The sequence below is a fragment of the Coturnix japonica genome, chromosome 5, assembly GCF_054131305.1.
Source record: "Coturnix japonica strain WE chromosome 5, WE-NBRP24, whole genome shotgun sequence".
NCBI classification, from domain to species: Eukaryota; Metazoa; Chordata; class Aves; order Galliformes; family Phasianidae; genus Coturnix; species Coturnix japonica.
Genome location: NC_140667.1, coordinates 36,926,802 through 36,944,506, shown reverse-complemented (window position 1 = coordinate 36,944,506; position 17,705 = coordinate 36,926,802). Strand labels below are relative to the sequence as shown.

At 61.5% G+C, this 17,705-nt stretch overlaps 2 protein-coding genes across 8 annotated transcripts; both read left to right on the top strand.

Moving 5' to 3' along the window:
• Positions 1-5,930: 5,930 nt before the first annotated feature.
• PGF (placental growth factor) lies at positions 5,931-12,360 on the top strand. 3 transcript variants are annotated; one of them, XM_015865096.3, is made up of 7 exons: positions 5,931-6,937; positions 7,359-7,398; positions 7,816-8,012; positions 8,863-8,954; positions 9,926-9,955; positions 10,041-10,100; positions 10,795-12,360. In XM_015865096.3, the coding sequence occupies exons 1-7, from the start codon at positions 6,233-6,235 to the stop codon at positions 10,814-10,816; spliced, it is 1,146 nt and encodes a 381-aa protein (XP_015720582.2). In that variant the 5' UTR covers positions 5,931-6,232; the 3' UTR covers positions 10,817-12,360. The 3 variants fall into 3 exon arrangements, with proteins under 3 accessions (XP_015720582.2, XP_015720584.2, XP_015720583.2); XM_015865098.3 differs by lacking the exon at positions 5,931-6,937 and adding an exon at positions 7,070-7,251; XM_015865097.3 differs by lacking the exon at positions 5,931-6,937 and adding an exon at positions 7,070-7,251 and having other exon boundaries at positions 10,041-10,060; positions 10,795-11,196.
• Positions 12,361-12,800: 440 nt separating this feature from the next.
• On the top strand, positions 12,801-16,730 carry RPS6KL1 (ribosomal protein S6 kinase like 1). Of its 5 annotated transcripts, none has more exons than XM_085549203.1 (10): positions 12,804-13,192; positions 13,286-13,410; positions 13,514-13,606; positions 13,700-13,747; positions 14,164-14,296; positions 14,524-15,021; positions 15,342-15,431; positions 15,556-15,638; positions 15,905-16,000; positions 16,081-16,730. In XM_085549203.1, the coding sequence occupies exons 1-10, from the start codon at positions 12,934-12,936 to the stop codon at positions 16,213-16,215; spliced, it is 1,560 nt and encodes a 519-aa protein (XP_085405329.1). In that variant the 5' UTR covers positions 12,804-12,933; the 3' UTR covers positions 16,216-16,730. The 5 variants fall into 5 exon arrangements, with proteins under 5 accessions (XP_085405328.1, XP_085405331.1, XP_085405330.1 ...); XM_015865090.3 differs by having other exon boundaries at positions 12,807-13,192; positions 16,105-16,730; XM_085549202.1 differs by having other exon boundaries at positions 12,801-13,410.
• Positions 16,731-17,705: the final 975 nt, after the last annotated feature.

Here is a 17,705-nt window from a genome sequence, read left to right as displayed (position 1 = left end):
CCCCGGTGCCCCCAGCGCAGCCGCAGTGCGTGCATATAGCCGGGCTGGGCGCTGCGTGCCGCCGGGTGCCGGCATGCGGACGGCGCTCCCACGCACGCAGCATGGGAACGGGCCGGAGCAAGATTCATTGCGTCGGAGCTGCCCTTTGTTTGTGTACTTATCCGGCCCATAAACAGCAGCGCAACGAGATTAGGCGGGAGGGAGCGAGAGGAAGGGAAACCAGCCCGGGGTGATGACCTCCGTGTGGATGCCGGGCTGTTTACATTCCCCGCTCCGGTCCCAGGAGCTGTTGCGGGGCAGTTTCTTCTCAGCCCGTGCCAGGCCGCAGGGTTCGCGAGCTCCGCGCTCACGCCGCCCGTTCCCCGCAGCACGTCCCACCGGGCACCGCCACCGCAGCCAGCCGGGACGGCCGCCAGCCCCGTGTCCCTGCGGGCACAGCTCTGCTTGCGGCCGCTGCCCCGCGTCTCATGAATGAAAGCTCTGAATGGGGAGCTGGGAGCCGTTTGCCCGCGGCCGTGGTAGCTGAGCCGAGCCAGGAGCTGCCTTTCTCCGGAGAACTGAAAGGCACACACCGGGCTACGGCTGCTTGGCAGGACCGCGGCCGAGGGACATCTGGTTGGCATGGGGCAGCAGCTGCCGCCAGGCTCCGTGTGTTGGTCTGAGCACCCAGGAGGAGTGAGAAGGAGGGAGGGGAAGCGGGGAGGCACTGTCCTGGTCAGGGCAGCGTGGGACACGTAGAGAGGCAGCTGGAGAGCTCCTGGTGTCCCGGTATATCCAGTGTATCTTACTGTCTAGCAGGCCGTGGAGGTGGGGAGCTCCTTGGTGGTTCCTTGGCAGCATTCCACAGCAGGAGCTACACTCTGCAACCCCTCTCTTGTGCCACAGCCAGCTGCCTCCTGCATGTCACGCCTCCTGCATGGCTCACCCCCTCCCCTCCCCTGGCACACCCAGGTGCCCTAGGAAGACTTGGCTGCAGCAGCTTCCCAGCTGCCGTGTGAGCAATGCTGTGAGCGAAGGAGCTGAGCAGGGGACGAGCTGGCTGGCAGAGCCAGGCGGTTGCACACATTTGCTGCTCCCGTGGAGGAGCTGGGGCACAGCTCATCTCATGCCCAGAACGATGCTCTGCTCCTCAGGAGCTGAAGGTACACTGTATAAGTCTGTGGATGACACAAAACTGAGGGGAGTTGTTGACTCCCTCGAGGGCAGAGAGGCCTTGTAGAGAGATCCTGAAAAACTGAAATGATTGCCAACTGCATGGAGGTTAACAAGAGCAAGTGCCTGGTTCCATACATGGGACAGAGCGCAGGTCCCTTCTAATTCAGGGTATTCAAGATTCTTACTTAGGGGTGGTGACTGGAGACACTGCTTTCGTTCTGCCTGATGAATTCTGCATTTATCTTTCCCTGGGGGCCAAATGCAATTCCCTGAGTGCTGGAGCGAGGGAGGAGAAGGCAGCACAGAGGCTGGGTAGAGTCTGGGAGCACTGGAACATCGTGTGCTAGGAGGCTGTTTGGATTAGAAACTCTCTGCGGATCAAGTGGGCTGGATGAAATGCCAGGGAGGGGAATTGGAGTCTGCTGAACTCTAGTAATTGGACTCGTCTGTAACACCCGGATAAGAAAAGTGAGCTGCTCACGCTCAGCACAGATGAAGGGAAGGAGCCAGCATGCGGGAGCCAGCAGACGCAGCCCAGTAGGAATAACAAGGCTGCACAGCAGTGATTGTACAGGCTGGATAGGTGACGGGGGGAAAAGGAGCATAGGGTGACTGCTGGATGCTGAAGGTTCTTCCGGGCACAAGTGGCAGAGAAGCAGTTCAGGACTGCAAGACACATGGTGACACGGGGAACACAAACCACAGCCTGAGGAGATGGGTTCCCTGGAGAGTCTCTGGTCCATTCTCAAATGAACTGCCCCATCCAGCAGCTTTGACAGTCGCAGTAGCAGACATGGCTGTGCAGCCATGGAGGCAGAGCTGTAATGAAACAGGAGTGATTCTGTTGAAGAGCTGGGGGAACCCAAACTGGTGCTTTCTGCATGTTACTGGGAAGACATTGTGTCACATAGTAAGCAGAGGAACTGGAAATGAAAGGCTGAATCAAGTGCTGAGCACATGGTGAATGCTTCAGCTTCCAGGAAAAGAAGACAAAACCCCCCAAACAAATAGCTGATGATCAAAAGCAGGTATGTGAACAGCTGGGAAACACAGCTCTGTGCGTCTGGAGAAGCACGAAGGCACGGCCTGAGTCATCAGCAGTGTTAACATGTTTGAGATTCATGGCTGACTCCACAGGTACCAGGAGGTGTTCTGCTGCCCTTTGCAGATGAGCCTGGCAAAAATTGCTCTGTAAAGTGATCATCTATAGGGAAGCGTGACTGGAGTGGACAGCAAGAAACAGGAGGGGTTTGCTGGGGTGCTCTGAGAGTGGGGTAACAGGACCAGCTCAGTGCCTCAGGTTAGCAAAGGGCTGGGCACAGGTCGCTGCTCAGCAGCTCGCACTCATATGCACCAGCTGCTGCCTGGCAAGGAGCTGAATGCCCACCCTTGCATCAGCATGGTGCCCACAGGCAGGCCCAGCAACACTGACACGGTCCTTGATCCCTCAGGGAAACAAGTAGGCGGTTCTGAATCCGGTCCCGGGATCATCTCTTCTGCCAGCACATCTGCCATTTGCCCCCCTCCTTTTCAAAGCCTTAAAATAGAGGCCAAGGCTGGGAAGTCGCAGGGTTTTTCTAGACTTTGTTGTGGAAGCGGCCCACGCTCGTGCCCCCAGTGGGCTGTGCAGGCTGGGCTGGGTCAAGAGAGAGAGGCACGGGAAGCTGGCACTGCTGTGCCTGCTCAGGGCAGGGAGCCCCGCTCACCAGCTTGTTACTCTGCCCTCATTCCAGGTCCCTGCTTGGAATGCCAGCAGCTGGAGGCTCCGGGTTCAAAGGCCAGGCTGGCCAGGAAGAGTGAGGGAAGTGTGGGAAGCCAGCTGTCATGTAGGAAAACAAGCACGAGAGAGGGCTGAGGGAGCATGCTGCAGGGATGGCCAGAGGATGCCCCAGCAGCACAACCAGCTCGTCGGGCCTTTGTAGCCAGAAAAGGCATCAGTGTCGCTCAGTGCTTAAGAGAGCACAAGTCAGCAAACTGGCTGGCACCGTGCAGGTGGTGGCCGGGTCCCATCCCTGCTCAGAGGGCACACAGCAGGATGGCTGTGCCGGGGGGAAGCTGTGCCGGGGTTTGCCGACGTGCGTCCCTTCAGGATGAGCTCAGGGGAGTCCCCGAGTAAACCTGGCATCACCGCCGCTCCAGGAAGCCGGGCCCTTCGGGGGAGACAAAGCGCGTCCGAGCTGCTCTGCGGTCACCGAGGGTCCGTGACACCAGCAGTCTGGGCTGCTTCCTGGTCACCGGCCAGCTCTGCGCAGTTCCTCCTCACTTGCTCCTGGCGCTGCAGCTGCCGGGCTGGCTTTACTCATTGTCTGCCGCGGGTGATGCGAGCTATTCAGCGGCTGCCAGGATTCAGGGAAGGAGAGGGATGAGCCACCCCTCCGCCCACGCTCTGGGAAGGGCTCGGGGACGAAGCCCTGCCGATACACACGTTCGCTCCTGTTGGGGTGAGCCGAGTGCAGAGCAGAGCCCGCACACGCCATCCCCGAGTCCCGCTGATGTGCTGGGGCTGCGAGCGGAGCTTGGGAGCAGCCCGGGCTGCAGCTCGCCCTGCACAATAGCGAGCTCGCTGCTCCCCCTCTCCCTGTGTGTTTGCCTTCCAGAGCCAGACAGGGGCCTGCCGTCACTATTATTTTGCTTTGTGTCAATATTATGACAGCTAAAAGCAGGAGAACTGCATCCACATGATAAGCAGCCAGAAGCTCTGGGCTGGGCGTGGATCACATTCGTTTGGCAGTAGAGGATGCCTGGCAGCCCCTGCCCGCGGCCGGCTGTGCTGGGAGGTGGCGAGCAGTGGTAGCAGCAAGGCCAGCTCCTCTGTTAGACTCCCACCACCTTCATCCCAGGGCTGATGAAGCTTATGAGGTGTGTCCTGAGAGGAGATGTACACAGAAAGAGCTTTGTTCTCTAGTGGAAAGTCACCTCCAGCTCCCATTCAGACCTGTTCTGCTGGGGGGCTGCTCCCAGACAGCAGTGGGGTGTGCAGGACGGGGGCACAGTGCCTGGGCACGGTGACCACATGCTCCATGGAGGCTCGGTCTGGGAAGCTGCTGAGGCAGCACTTACCTGTAGGCACCCACGTATGCTCGGTGCTGCGGTTCAGCTCCCTAAGCCTCACCCTGCTCCTGCAAACACCGTGTCCCAGCGCGTCCCCACCAGCCGGCCAACACGATGTGCTCTCCGTGACTTCTCCACCGGCTGCCACACTCTGCCCTGGTGCTGCCACGTCACGGCCAGGCTGGGAGATGGCCAGCTGGCATTAACCCTCCCTGCTGCCAACATCACCTTGCCTACAGCTTCACCTCTGTGGGAACGGGGCTTGGCCTCAGTGCCAAATGAGGCTCACACTTGGTGCGAGATGCTGAGCTGAGCAGTGCCTGCCCAGCGGCTCAGGGCCCTGGGATTTGGGTCTTGCTGTGTCAGATTGCTGCTCGCTGATGGCATCGCCCCTAATACCTCCAGTGGGACATCAGCAGGGTGTGTCTGCACTGCTGGGATTGCCCTCGTGTGGCACGTGCTCTGGGGCAGCCCTGGTTTCCTATAGCCAGAGCCCAGCACCACAGGCAGTGTGCGTGCTGAGCCCTGCTGTCCTGCCAGCACAGGGCAGCCGTCAGGTGTCTGCGGCCTCATCAGCCCTACAGAGGCCACGGGTCCCTAGGGAGGCCAGGTCCATCCCGAGGAACCAAAATAAACAGCAGAGTTCCTGCCACGTGCAGCCGGGGCTGACTAAGGGCAGCCGCTTCCGCCTGCTTTGGGCTGCAACAACAGCCACAGTGTTCAGGGTGCACAGCTCGGCCCATTTCCCCCTATTGTCAGCCTGCAGCTCCACACACACATCCCCTGCACACCTGGGCTGGGAGGAGAAACCGTGGGGCTGCCCGTGGCCAGGCACGGGAGGCCAGACCTGGCCAAGCTCTGGGGAGTGCTGTGGGGCCCAGGTGTCTGCAGGCCTGATCCCTCGGGAGACATGGTGGCAATACAGGGGTACTCTGGGTTGAGGCCCAGGAGTGCAGTGTGTCACACCCCTGTGATGTGTGGCCACGGGGGTCCCGTTGTGGTGGGGTTCAGCACTGCCGGCTCAGGCTGTTGGGGCACTGCTCTATGCAGAGCTCTGGTCTGACCCACAGCAGGGCCAGAAATAGTCGCAGCACAAAAATATGGAGCTGAGGTTTCCAGGGTGTTTTCTGAGGGCTCAGTAGGTGACGCAGGAGGGCTGGGAGACAGTCAGCTTCACAGGGATGTTTGTTTGAGCTGCTTTCACCTGAGATGCCAAAGGTGAGATTTTACAGGGGCAAAGACTCCCATGGGGGATGTTGATCCCAGCATGGGGCTGTGACAGGGAAGACAGCGCAGTGGGGTGAAGCTCTGCTAAGAGAGCTCGGCTGTGCTGTGACTTATTGGAGATGAAGATCTTAGCCTATGGTTGTCACATCTGACCTGTCAGGAAACATCTCCTGAGCTCCCAGCCAGTCGCCGAGCTCTGTTCCTAAGGTCTGTGGATTTGGAGCCCCAGGAGGTTGTGTGGCAGATATGAGGGTGCAGTTACAGCACTGTCCCCAAGCCCTGTCCTGTGGCAGGGCCCTGCAGGATGCTCCCTGCTTGCAGGAGGATGTTGCTGGTCACAGGTTACTGGCGTTCAAATGTTATTTTCCCATTCCTGTCTCTGCTCCCAGAAAGGGGATGCTCATCCCAGGAATGTAAACTCTGCCCAAGGCCTCAGAGGAAATAGCTTCAGGACAGGAACAGCATTGCGCTCACAGTGAAGGGCTGCTCCGTCCCCCCCTCCAGCCACACGGCCCCATGGAGAGCCCTTTGCTCTAGCACTGCTGAGGCCTTGTGTCTGAGGGGTGGCCCCAGGAGACCTTCCCGCAAGGCCGGGCAGCCCCAGAGGCCCCGTGTGGTGACAACCCCTGCAATAACACCAATCTGCCCTACAGACAGCAGCGGCAGCTCCTGCACATGGCAGGGGGAAGCACTGCCTTTGCCCCCACCCCAAAGCCATCTGTGGGGCAGTGGTGTGCCCTGGGCCCAGAGGTGCTGTAGGGCTGCAGAGAGAAGCACGGGTGGAGGGCACCGCACAGCGATGGCTCCTGCTCCCATAAGGGCATGGGAGCCCCAGCAGGCGCTGAGCATCTCTGTGCTGCTGAGTGATGGACTGCAGAGCCCCCAGCCCTTCATCTGCTCTGTGTGCTTATCTCCACAGCACCTCCCCGCTCGGTGCCAGCACCTTCCTCGTGCACTCAGTGGTACCAGCACGCAGGGGGGTCTGGCTGGAGCCTGGTGCCCGCTGGCACCTGAGCCGCCACCGCCTGTACGGCCCCGTGTCATGGGGACAGAGCTCATGGGGCTGGGACGTGCCACAGCGGTGCAAGGACGGACCCCGCATCTCCATGGGCCGAAAGCTCCTGCAGCCCTGCTGCCCCCCAGGAAGCAGCGATATGAGGCCGGGCCGGGACACGGAGCCCATCCTTACCCAAGACCCGCAGCCCACGGGGATCGTGTTCCCCGCTGGCATCTGCTCCCTCCAACCTCCGGCAGCCACAGCTTTCCTGGACACCGGGGCTTAAAAATAGCACGGAAAAGGCCACGGAGCTTCTCCGGGTTTAACGTCGGCGGCGGGGTTTGGCCCGGCCGCCCCCGGCCCCCTGCACGGAGCCGATCTGCGCCCATTGGGCCGCTCCCCACCGGCCCGGCACCCACCGCCCCGCGCCTCCCCGTCCTCCGCGTGTCGGAAGGACCCCGGTGCCGGGCAGAACCGGGATCGCTCCCGAGCTCCAGCAGCTGGAAGGTGGGCGGCCCCGTCGCTCCGGGTACCCAGTCGATCCCGCGTCCCCCGGGGCAGGGCACCTGCTCCTCCCCGCGGCCGGAGCGGGCCGGGGCGGGGGCCGAGGCGGGCGGGGGCGGAGCGGGACAGCGGCGGTGAAATAGGGGCGGCGGAGCGGGACGCGCTCTCATGGCCCGGCGGCGACGGAGCGGGCTGGCATGTGGGGGGCGACGGGGCGGAGGCGGCGGCACTGAGTCGGGGTCCGGGCGGCGATGCGGCTGCTCGGTGCCTTCCTGCGGCTGCTGCTGGCCGGGGCGCTGGGAGCGCCGCCCGCCCCGGTGAGAACCAGGAGGGAGGAACGGGAGGGGGGTCGGAGCCGGGCCGGGGCTGGGGGGCGGCGGTACCGCCGAGCCGCCCCTCCAAACCCGCCTTTCCCTCCCTGCAGGCCCCGGAGGCGCGGGGGACAGCCGGCGCGGAGGCGTCCGGTGAGTCGGCGGCGGGCGGCGGTGCGGGGCTGCGGGCGGTTTCCCGGCTCCGGGCTCGTCGTCTCGCAGCCCCGTGGCCCGCGGCGGCGCCACCGAGCCGGTACTGCGCCTCCGAGCGATGCTACGGGACGGCGCAGCGCCGCACCTCCGGCAGAAACCGGGGGAACCGGCGTCCGAGTGGGGGGCAGCGCCCGGAGCCGGGGCCGTGCCCCTGTTCTCTGCCGCCGGGGGTGGGGAGCCGGCAGGCGGGGACAGAGCTCCGGGGCGACGGGTGACTGCGGGAGGAGCGCAGCAGCGGACGCTATGGGGGCACTGGGGGATCCTCCGCATCCCGCCCTGCGATGGGAGAGCGCAGCAGGGCTCGGCTGGGGACCCTCTTCCCCGGGGCACGCCTTAGAGTTCCCCGGTTTCTTGCAGTCCTGACCTTTAAGGAGATCTGGAACCGCAGCTTCTGCCGGCCTCGGGAGCAGCTAGTGGATATCATTACCGAATTCCCCAACGAGGTGGAGTACATCTTCAGGCCTTCCTGCGTCTCCCTGCAGCGCTGCGGGGGCTGCTGCGGTGACGAGGGACTCCGCTGCGTCCCCGTGCAGACCAGCACGGTCACCGTGCAGGTGAGCACCGCCCCGCGGGGCCGGGGGGGCGGCAGGCGCGGGGTGGGCAGGGTGAGCACGAGGGGCCGTGGCTGTGTTCGTGGTGAGCAGGGCGGCTCGTGTCCTTGCTCTGCAGCACCCCCACTGCGCTGCCAATGGTCAGTGTGCTGCCGCCCTGCTGTGGGTGAGGGACTTGGAGAGCCTGCAGGGATTGAAAGCACAGCAGAAAGCAGGAGGGGAGCTGCCAAAACATTAAAATCTTAATTAGAGCAAAAGTTTGAAACGAGTTAAAGGTGGTGAGCTGTGCCCTTCCTGGGCTCCCCAGCACAGGAGGCATCCAGCCGCAGTGCACAGGGTCACTGTGGGTCGCAGCACGGCTGAACATTCCCAAAGGAGCCCCTGAGTGTGTGGGTTGCCCCCCTGGCTGCTCTGCAGGCTGACGTGCGGCAGGGCAAACCCTGCACCCCCCCAGGACAGGAGGCACCATTGTCTGGGCTGTGGCCCAGTGTGGTGGGAGGAGTGGCAGCAGTGGGAACGGTCTGGAAAACTGGGCTGGGAGAGATGCCCTTCAGAGAAGGAAGATGTACAAAGTGGTCAAATGTGTGAAAGGTCTTTGTAAAGGCAGAGACAGAATATCTGTTCTAAGGCTGGGACATCCCAGCTGGAGTCTTAATACAGCCCCGAGGGCACAAGGAGATGTTAGAGAATCTCCGGAGCCTCAGCCCAGCTGGGGCTGCTGCCTATGGGGGCGGAGGACCCTTCCTGCCCTCTGCCTGGCCGAGGTGCTGGGGTGTTCTTTGTCCTGCACTGAATGGAGGTGAAGAAATGGTGCCTCGACTGTGGGCTGGGAAGTAACCTTTGTTCCTTTCAGCTTGTGAAGATAAAGCCCAATGGAGAGGCACCCTACGCGGAGGCACCCTACGTGGAGATGTCATTCACCGAGCACAAGCAGTGCCAGTGCAGGTAGGGCTCACTCTGTGCTGCTGAGGCCCTGCCAGCCCACCTGCCAGCCCTCCATGGGGCAGGGGGACGTGCTGGGGCCTTTCCTATCTTAGCTGTGCTGGGTTTTGCTGGAGCCCACAGCCCCAGGCTGTGCTGTGTCTCTGCAGTGAGATCTGCCTGATCCGAGGATGGGGATTTAGGGTTTATGTCTGAGCTTAAATGCATGGCACCAATTTGGCAAGGGCATGTAGCACTGACCAGGGACGGATGCTCATCACCACCCGTCAGCCTGGCATGAAGTTAACTGCAGTGGGTCACTGCCCTTTGGGCTCAGCAGCGAAGTGTTGCAAAGAGTGGGAAGCACGTCCTGCTGGGCAGCACAGCCTTGTCCGGAACAGCATAAGGGTCCTGTGCTGGTATTTCCCCACAGCAGTGCAGGCGGTGATGCTGGAGCAGGCCCAGAGGCCGTCCTGCCTCTGCTGGCTCTGGAGCCGCCCGTCAGTGGATGTGTAAGGAGTGGGAAGAGGCACGTGTGCGACTTCCCCCTGCTTCCAGCTGTGTTCCGGGAGGGAATTTCCTGAGCCTGTTGTGGTTTCCCCACACGGGGTGATTCTGGGGGCAGCACTCACAAGTGTGCATTCTGGCTTCAGGTCTGTCTTGCACCTGCACAGCCTTTTGTCTTCTCATCAAGCACCCTTCTTTGCTTTTGTGTTGCTCTCCTTCTTAAGTTCAGTGTAAATGCAGTGGATGGAGCCTAGTTGTGGCTCATATAGGAGATGCTTGAGCCACAGATGGTGTGACTGGCTTCATCCAACCACTGCTGAAGCCCAGGGGTGTCACCAAGTCTGCTGTCCCCCTGTCTACTGTGGTCAGTGAGGTGCTAAGAAGTTGGAAGGAGTCACTGAGTCTGTTTTAAGGATGCTGGGTGCTTTGGCAGCCCCCTGGCAGCTCCCAGCTGGCACTGCCCCATAACCACCCCAATCTCCCCACAGGCCAAGGCAGGACCTGGCGAGACCGGGCAGGTAAGTGGCATTGGGGCACGCCGCTGCTGGGGCTGTGTGCCCAGTGCCCACATGTCAGCCTCTCTTTGCTGCTTTGCTTTTGAAGGAGGAGACTCAAGGGCCGAGGTAAGAGAAGACAAGACAAGAGACGTAAAGACTGCGAGCTGTAAGTGAGCAGGGCAGGCATGGGTGGTGCCTTCTGGGTTCTCTTCTTGGCAAGGACCAGCTGTGGTCAGGTGTTAGGTCTTTGGTGCTGTGAGTAGAGTGGAACAAATGCAGGAAGGAGCAGGGCAGAGGGGACAGCGTGGGGCTGGGGAGATTGGCCACACACCAATCCATGTACAGTAGGCCTCTGGCAGGGATGCTTGAAGCTGGCTGGTCCCACCCAGGGTGGGGATGGGTGGATAGAGCGGTAATGTGGTTGCATATGGCTATAATGGCTGCACAGGCCGTGCTGAATTCTATATCCATGAATTTCCAGTTCCAGCCTCATCCTGCTGCCAGCCGTGTCCTTACTGCAGTCCTTGGCCAGCTGCTGTTTGGGTTACTCCTGTCCTTACCCTCGCTGTGTCCTGCTGACTCTCACAAACAGTTTGCTGGGGCTGCAGAGCAGGCGCTTCCCAGGGCTGAGCCTGGTGCTGGCACTTTGCAGCTGATACCCCTCTCTGTCTGAATGTTGCTCAGTGCTCTGCCAGCACCTGCAGCCCCACACCCCTCTCCCTGCCATGAAGTCCCACTTCTCATGGTCTCTTCCCACAGTCTGGTGTTGGGGCTGGGTGTGGGGAGGGCTGGGGGGCAGGAGGTGATTGTGGTTCTGCAGAGCCCAGCGATGCTTATGCTGTGCTGTGCTCCCCTTGCAGATGTGGCACACCACGCAGGTAGCCTCCGCTCTGCCCCCAGCCTCGCTTCTGCCTCTGGAGCTTGAACCTATGGCACTTCTGCCCAGTGCGGGGACGTGTGGTGCTGAGCCCCTTGGAGTGACGGTGCTGGGGAGCAGGACTGCGGCAGGATGGAGCCAACGAGATTTATGCTTGGCCTAGAGCGTATCCTGGAGCCAAGGACTCTCTTGCCCCACCTGCACTGCTGCAGTGGGACTAAAGGACCCAGAAGGGAGGATGAGGAGTCGGAGCTGCAACCTGTTGCTGGAGGGCATCTTGGGGCTGCAAGGAGCAGAGCTGTGGGCACGCTGCTGGAGCTGGGCACTATGTAGAGCCGGGGTGAACAGGGCTGGAACTGCAGAACTACTGTGTCCTGCAGGCAAAGGGGAGGGAGCACAGCTGGGATGGGTCTCAATCTGGGCAAGGTGCAGCCCAAAAGGGTGTCTTGGGGGGAGGGGAGCTTGGCAAACCCTTCTGGTAGGCACAGGAAGGAATTTGGGTACTACAGAACCTTCCTGTACCCACAGCCACGTTCCAGCCTTGCCCTTCTGAATAAAAGCTGGGGGCGGACACAGGAGCTGGGTGGGTGAGCATCCTCTCCTTGGCAGCAGCTGGAGGGCCCTTCCCTGCCAGTGCCCAGACTGGAGGCAGGCTGGTGCTCCCAGCTCTTGTGGCACTCAGCCCATCCCTCTGTTTTGTTGAGGTCTGGTCCCACCTTGTTGTCCCACAGATGCCCCTTGACCCTGGTGGGGCTGCCCAGGGGCTTTCCTACCTGGGAACTGCCACCCACTCAGCTGGCCCAGTGGCACTATCTGTTATTGGGAGCACCCTGGGATGGGCAGGGAACTGTCGTCCCCTGTCTGGGGAGCTCCAGGCACTCATTTTCTGTTTGCCCCAGTAGTGAAGAAAGGGCTGGGGCCATGATTGCACTACAGCTCAGCCAGGCCCACAGACAACCCGCTCTCTGGTTCCTGCTCACCTCAAGCACTGCCCCGGGGCTCTTCCGTCCCACCCTAAGTGCTGGATCTCACTGTTGTATCCATTCTGTGCTCTTCAGTGGTGCACAGGCCCTAAGGACAAAGCAGGGAACTGATAGCATAGCAGTTCCTAGGCCCAGCCCTGGGTTCAACCACCCTCTTCATGACTGTGGGGCTGACAGGAGCTCGCTCAGCTTCTGACAGCCCCTAACAAGCCACAGCTGGGGTGTGTTCCTGCAGCCCCGAAGCTGCTGTGTGATGGCTCAGCTGCTGCCCACAGCTGAGGAGAGATGTGGCTTATCCTGTGCTGGGTAACCAGAGAGGGCTGCAGTGTGGGTGGGGGGTTTGGGGCAGCTTCCCCAGGTCTGACAGTGTTGGGTGGGGGTCCCGGTGTGGGCAGTTTGCTGCACCGTGTGGGGCTTCAGCAGGGCCTGTGAGCAGCAGGAGCCACCGGCAGCGCTGAGGGATGGCCCTGACCGCCTGCGTTGTTTGTAACAGTAATACTTTCACCGTGGTAGTATTATGACCTTTGAGAAGGAAACTATGTAAAAACAAGACTGTTAATTTAAAAGCCTGTCAGGTTTGGTTATTGGGCTTAAAATCACGAAGCCCAGCAGCACGTGCAGCAGCCCAGTGTTCCCCTCACCGTGAGGAGGCCGGGTCCGCAGCTCGCCCATCCCGGGGCCGTGCCTTATCCCTGCGGCTGAGGCGCTGCAGCCGGCGGCCCCGGGGGAGCGGCCGGACCCCACGGCGCTATCGGTGCCCCTGGGCCGTGGAAGCCGCCGGTGCTGCGGAGCAAAGGTTTGTTTAAGGAGGCCCGTAGGGGGGGTCGGCGGGAACAGAGCGGCGGCTGAGAGCGGGATGCGGCCGGGCTGCAAGAGCGCGTGCTGTGCCATGGAGCTGTTACAGGGAGAACGGATCCGGTCCAGGAGTGCCGGGAAGCTGCCCCGCATCCCTCGGAGCCGCGGATCTGCGTGTTGACAGCAGCAGCTTCCTTTGGTCTGGGGCTCTCACCGGCTCCCAGGTCTCTGCTGAGGACCTTCGGGTTCCAGAGCTTCCCCCCCCCCAACGCCGGCCCCACCGGTCTCACGGTGGGAGCCCCCCACGGGCGCGTCCCCGCGCGGTATGATCTCACCCGCGGCCAATGGTTGGGCGGGGCCGCAGCCGGGCGCGCTCCCGCCGCACGCCGATCCCGAGGCGGCCGCGCGCAGCCCCGGCGGGTCGGGGTCGGGAGGATGCTCCATCCCCGCACCGCGGCCCCATGAGCCGGCCGGGCCGGGATTACCTGCTGGAGGCGGCGCGGCAGCTGCGGCTGGCGCTGGAGCGGGACGTCAGCGAGGACTACGAGGAGGCCTTCAATCACTACCAGAACGGCGTGGACGTGCTGCTGCGCGGCGTGCAGGGTACGGGGAGCGGGGGGGGGGGGAAGGAGGCGGTGCGGGGTCCGGGGGGTCCGGGCGAGGCCGCCGCACGTTCACGCCGCTTTCCGCTCTCAGTGGAACCCAACCGGGAGCGGCGCGAGGCCGTGAAGCGGAAGATCACGCAGTACCTGCGGCGAGCCGAGGAGATCTTCACCTGCCACCTGCAGCGTTCGCTGGGCGACGGCAGCCCCGGCGGCACGGTGAGCATCCATCCGGCGGGGCGGCGCCCTCGGCCCCTCGTTCCCGTCCGGGCGCCGCTCGCGGCGCGGTGCGGGTCCCTCAGCCCTCTCTCCCCGCCCGCAGGGTTACAGCAGCCTCCGCCTGCGGCCCGTCCGGACGCTGCGCTCGGCGGTGGACAACCTGCGGCGCTGCCGGGTGCTGGCGCTCATCGACAAGGTGCGGGCGGGGCGCGGGGCTGGCCCTGCTCGGCCGGGTGGCTCCGGGTGACGGCGGGCACCGCGTCTGACCCGTGCCGTGCGCTGCCCGCAGGTGCAGGTGGTGCAGGACCCGGCCACCGGCAGGACCTTCATCCTCAAGGTGGGTGACGGCTCCGCGTGTCGGCTGCCTCCGTCCCGTGGGGGCCGGGGGCGGGGCCCTGCAGCGCGTAGGGCCGAGCGGTCAGCGGCTCCTTTGTCGGCAAAGAGCGGCTCCAGGAGCCTCTAGAGCCTCCCTGATCCGCACTGAACGCTCGGCCGCCTCCTGTGGTTCTCTTCACCTGTCTGCTTTCCGCTGGGCCTCACCCCACGTTCAGAGTCAGCCCTGAGAGCAGTGGTGGGTCACACACACGGTGTGTGGGCGCTTCCAGCACCCTTGGAACACAGTAGTCCCCCAAAAATAAAGCACTTCAGAGTGCTGCCGCAGCCCTCTTGGCTGGGCCTTGCCCTGCTGGGGTCTGGGAATCTCACACCCCTTCCGCTCTGTACCCCCAAATGATCTGCACTGTACCTCCCCAGAGCCTCCCCAAGTCCTTTGTGGAGACCCGCGAGCGTCAGACCATCATCCCACATGGCGTCCCCTTCATGGTGAAGCTGCTGTGCTACTACGCGAGTGAGGACTCCATCTTCCTGCACCTGGAGCACGTGCAGGGTGAGTGCAATGCTACCTCCAGCTCCTTCCCCGGCCTTAATGCATCAGCTGCATCTCTGTGGGTTGGGTCTGCCTTATCTGCTGGCACAGCCCTTGTCAGAAGGACAGATGGGTAGAGATCAGACCAAAGAGAGGCAGGATGACAAATGGGGAGCTGATAGGCAGGGTGCATGGTGTGCTGCCTGTCTTGCTTCGTGCCCCATCACTTCTCCTTCATTGCTTTCCAGGGGAGACACTGTGGTCCCACCTGCGTGCCAAGTACCGCACCCAGCAGGGCCCTTCCCCCAGCTCCAGTTCCCCATGTACCAAGGCCCCCCCAGCCCTGCAGGGCCATGGGGGAGAGAACAGCGCCCAAGGGAGAAGCCAGGGCTCCACTGACCGAACTGCATCCACTGCCAGCCTCTGTGAGCAGGGTCTGGTCTCCTACACCCAGAACTCTGTGACTGCTGGCGAGGCCAGGGGCTGCACATTGCCAAGAGCTCCCCAGTGTGAGCCCAGGGCGCTCAGTGGCCACACTGCCAGTCTGACCCGTGGTCGTGCTCCAGCCCCATTGGGACACCGCAGGGCTCCGGCCTCCTGGGGACATGGCTGCACCGCCTGGGCTGTGAAGGAGGAGCAGGTGCAGCTGTGGGCAGCAGAAATCCTCCTGGCCTTAGAGGGGCTTCACCAACAGGGCGTGTTGTGCCGGGACCTCAATCCCAGGAACCTGCTGCTGGATACAGCTGGTAGGTGGATGGCCGCTGGGCTGCAAGATGGATGCTCACCCCTTGGCCAGGAGTCTCGGGCTTCCTGAGCTTGTTGTGGTGTGAGGATGGGGAGGTTTGGCTGTGTCTGAAAGCGTGAACTGCTTGTACTGAGGCCCATGGACAGGGCCCCCTCTAAGCAGCTCTCAGCAGGGGCTGCTCAGTGTACCTGCACTCAGGGCACAGTGGAGGCCATGTGTCCCAGCTGTCCCCAGTAAGGGCTTGTTGCCAGCTGACCGGCTGGGCCCCTTGGCTTTGTGCTCTGCCAGTTTTGTCCTAACCTCTTTGGTGCTGGCCTTCAGGTCACGTCCGCCTCACGTTCTTTGGCCAGTGGACAGAAGTAGAGCCACAGTGCTGCAGCCAAGCGCTGGAGCAGCTGTACAGTGCCCCAGGTAAGGCTCACATCCTCTGCCCAGTGCCACTGACCTGCTGCACTGACCTACCATGTAGCAGCATCAGGGCTGTTGGCCAGGCTCTCTGCTGCCAGCCCAAATCCCTCACTGTCTGTTTCTGTAGAAGTAGGGGGTGTCACGGAGCTGACGGAAGCAGCTGACTGCTGGAGCTTCGGGTCGCTGCTGTACGAGCTGCTGACTGGAGTGGTAAGAAGCAGCGGGGCTGTGCAGCACTGGGATGGGGCACAGAGGGGACAGCCCAGAGCAAGAACTCCTGTCCAGGAAGGGGCTGCACTCTAGCACTGGCCCCATGCTGCAGTGTTCCAGGAGCGTGGTTCTTAGTGCAGTGCGAGCTGAGAGCATTGGATTTTAACCTGCCATGCTGGGATGGGGCTGGGTGGTACCGAAGGCTCAGCAGGGCATTACTGCTCTGATCAGTGCCACTGCTTACCATCACCCTCTGCCTCCTACAGCCGCTGTCCCAAAGCCACCCGACAGGGATCCATCCTCACACACAGCTGCTTCTGCCTGAGGGTCTCAGCCTGGCAGCTACATCACTACTCACTCAGGTAAGGACTGAGGAGCACAGGGATTGAGGTGGGCCCAAGTCCAGCCTAGGCAGCTTTCCCAGTGCGCCCATCTTCCCCAGCTTCTCTCCCATGTTTCTCTGCAGCTCTTGCAGCACAACCCCAAACGGCGCCTGGGTGCAGGAGGAGGTGGAATTGCCAAGCTCAAGTCCCACTCTTTCTTCAGCACCGTCCCCTGGAGCAAGCTGGTGGGCTGAGCAGGGGGGAAGCGTCCCCCCCAAAGCCTGTGAACCCACTCGGTGCCTCTGCCTGCAGTGGGGGGAGGTCTGCTTGCAAAGGGGGAGGGCACACATGAGGTTTTGTAGGCACTAATCTTCTGATGCCACCTATGCCTGCTAGCATCTCCAAGGGGAGGCTGAGGGTTCTTCCTTTAAGTCCCTGCTGGAACGGAGCCTGTGCTCTAAACCTCCTCTGTACCACCCTTCCTGGCTGCTGTGGAGGGGCCATGGCCCACTGCTTAGCACAGCGCTGTGGGGTCTCTTCCCTCTGGTTTTATCTCTGCTGCTACCGCAGTTGATGTCCCCCATTATTTTTTGTGGCTTCCAATTGTGTCTCCCCAGGGCTTTGCTGGCTGGTACCTGAGCCTGGGCTCTGTGCCATTCACCAGCTGCATGTGTGTGGTAATGCTGCTGCAGGTCAGGGGTGGGATGGAGCCCCTGGCTCTTCTACTCCCAGCTCTATGAAAAGAATAAACCACATGTGACCGCTTGCAGAAGTGTCCTGTTTCTGAGTCAGCGCTCAGTCCAAACTGTGCTCTGATTTTATGACTGATGAGAATTAGCACAGCTTGACTTGTTGGGTATTGAAGTAGCTCTAGTTTGAAGGAGTATCTAGCATTGCCAGTAGTGTACTTCTGATTGTCCTCTCCCAGTAACCTCCCACTGCCCAAGCTTCCCAGTACTAATAAGCTCCTGGCAGCATGAAGCACTGCTGCAGCTGCTGGTTCCAGCTCTGGCTGTGGTGAGCTGCAAACATCCCACTCCTTGCTCAGCTCTCCTATGTTGGCTCCTGGGCAGCAGCAGCAGTGCTCGGCCAGCAGAGGGAAGCAGAGCCCAGGAGAAGTTGAGCTCCTGCAGCAGAATACAGGCATTGCTTCCCAGCCTCCTGCACGCAGGTACAGGCCCTGCTGTATTCTGAAGGTGCATAAGGTTTGGGTTTTTCCCCCCTTCCCTCCTCTTCTAACCTTCTATCTCAGTCAGACACAAAGGAAAGCTGATGCCACACATTCCTCCTTAGCTGCCAGGAAGCACTGCAGCTGTGCGTGCAAGAGTTTTCTCTCAGAAGAGGCTGCCTTTACTCATAGCTGGTAAAGACAAGCCATTCTCTGAAGCTTGTGTGAGAGATGGGAAAACCCTACTGCAATCCAGGAATTGGTTTCTTAATGTTCCCACAGGGACAGCTCCTTGCAGAAATGCTCTCAGTGCCCCTAATGAGACAGCTTTCGGTTTACACTTCTTGCCTCCTTTCTCTCTCTGCAGCCCTTAATATCCTTTTTCTCACTGTCACAACCCCTGTTGTATCAGGAAAAAACCAACCTGGCTCCAGAACCATACTGTGAGAGCTTGTCCCAGTTCTCGCTCTTGGCCATCACACCACTTAGAAAACACTGGGATTTTTTTGCTGTTGATAGGCAAAGAAATCTGGAAAAAAGATACTTTCCAGCCTCAGAACCTCATATTTTCCAGTA

What these genes read in the sequence shown, in the direction of transcription:
- PGF (XM_015865096.3), top strand. Translation starts at nt 6,233, where the DNA reads ATGGCTCCTGCTCCCATAAGGGCATGGGAGCCCCAGCAGGCGCTGAGC. An exon ending in AGCCGGCGCGGAGGCGTCCG is followed by an intron (nt 7,399 to 7,815) that starts GTGAGTCGGCGG and finishes GGTTTCTTGCAG; the next exon opens with TCCTGACCTTTAAGGAGATC. An exon ending in GACCTGGCGAGACCGGGCAG is followed by an intron (nt 9,956 to 10,040) that starts GTAAGTGGCATT and finishes TTGCTTTTGAAG; the next exon opens with GAGGAGACTCAAGGGCCGAG.
- RPS6KL1 (XM_085549202.1), top strand. Translation starts at nt 12,934, where the DNA reads ATGGTTGGGCGGGGCCGCAGCCGGGCGCGCTCCCGCCGCACGCCGATC. An exon ending in CCTGCTGCTGGATACAGCTG is followed by an intron (nt 15,022 to 15,341) that starts GTAGGTGGATGG and finishes GCTGGCCTTCAG; the next exon opens with GTCACGTCCGCCTCACGTTC. An exon ending in ACGAGCTGCTGACTGGAGTG is followed by an intron (nt 15,639 to 15,904) that starts GTAAGAAGCAGC and finishes TGCCTCCTACAG; the next exon opens with CCGCTGTCCCAAAGCCACCC.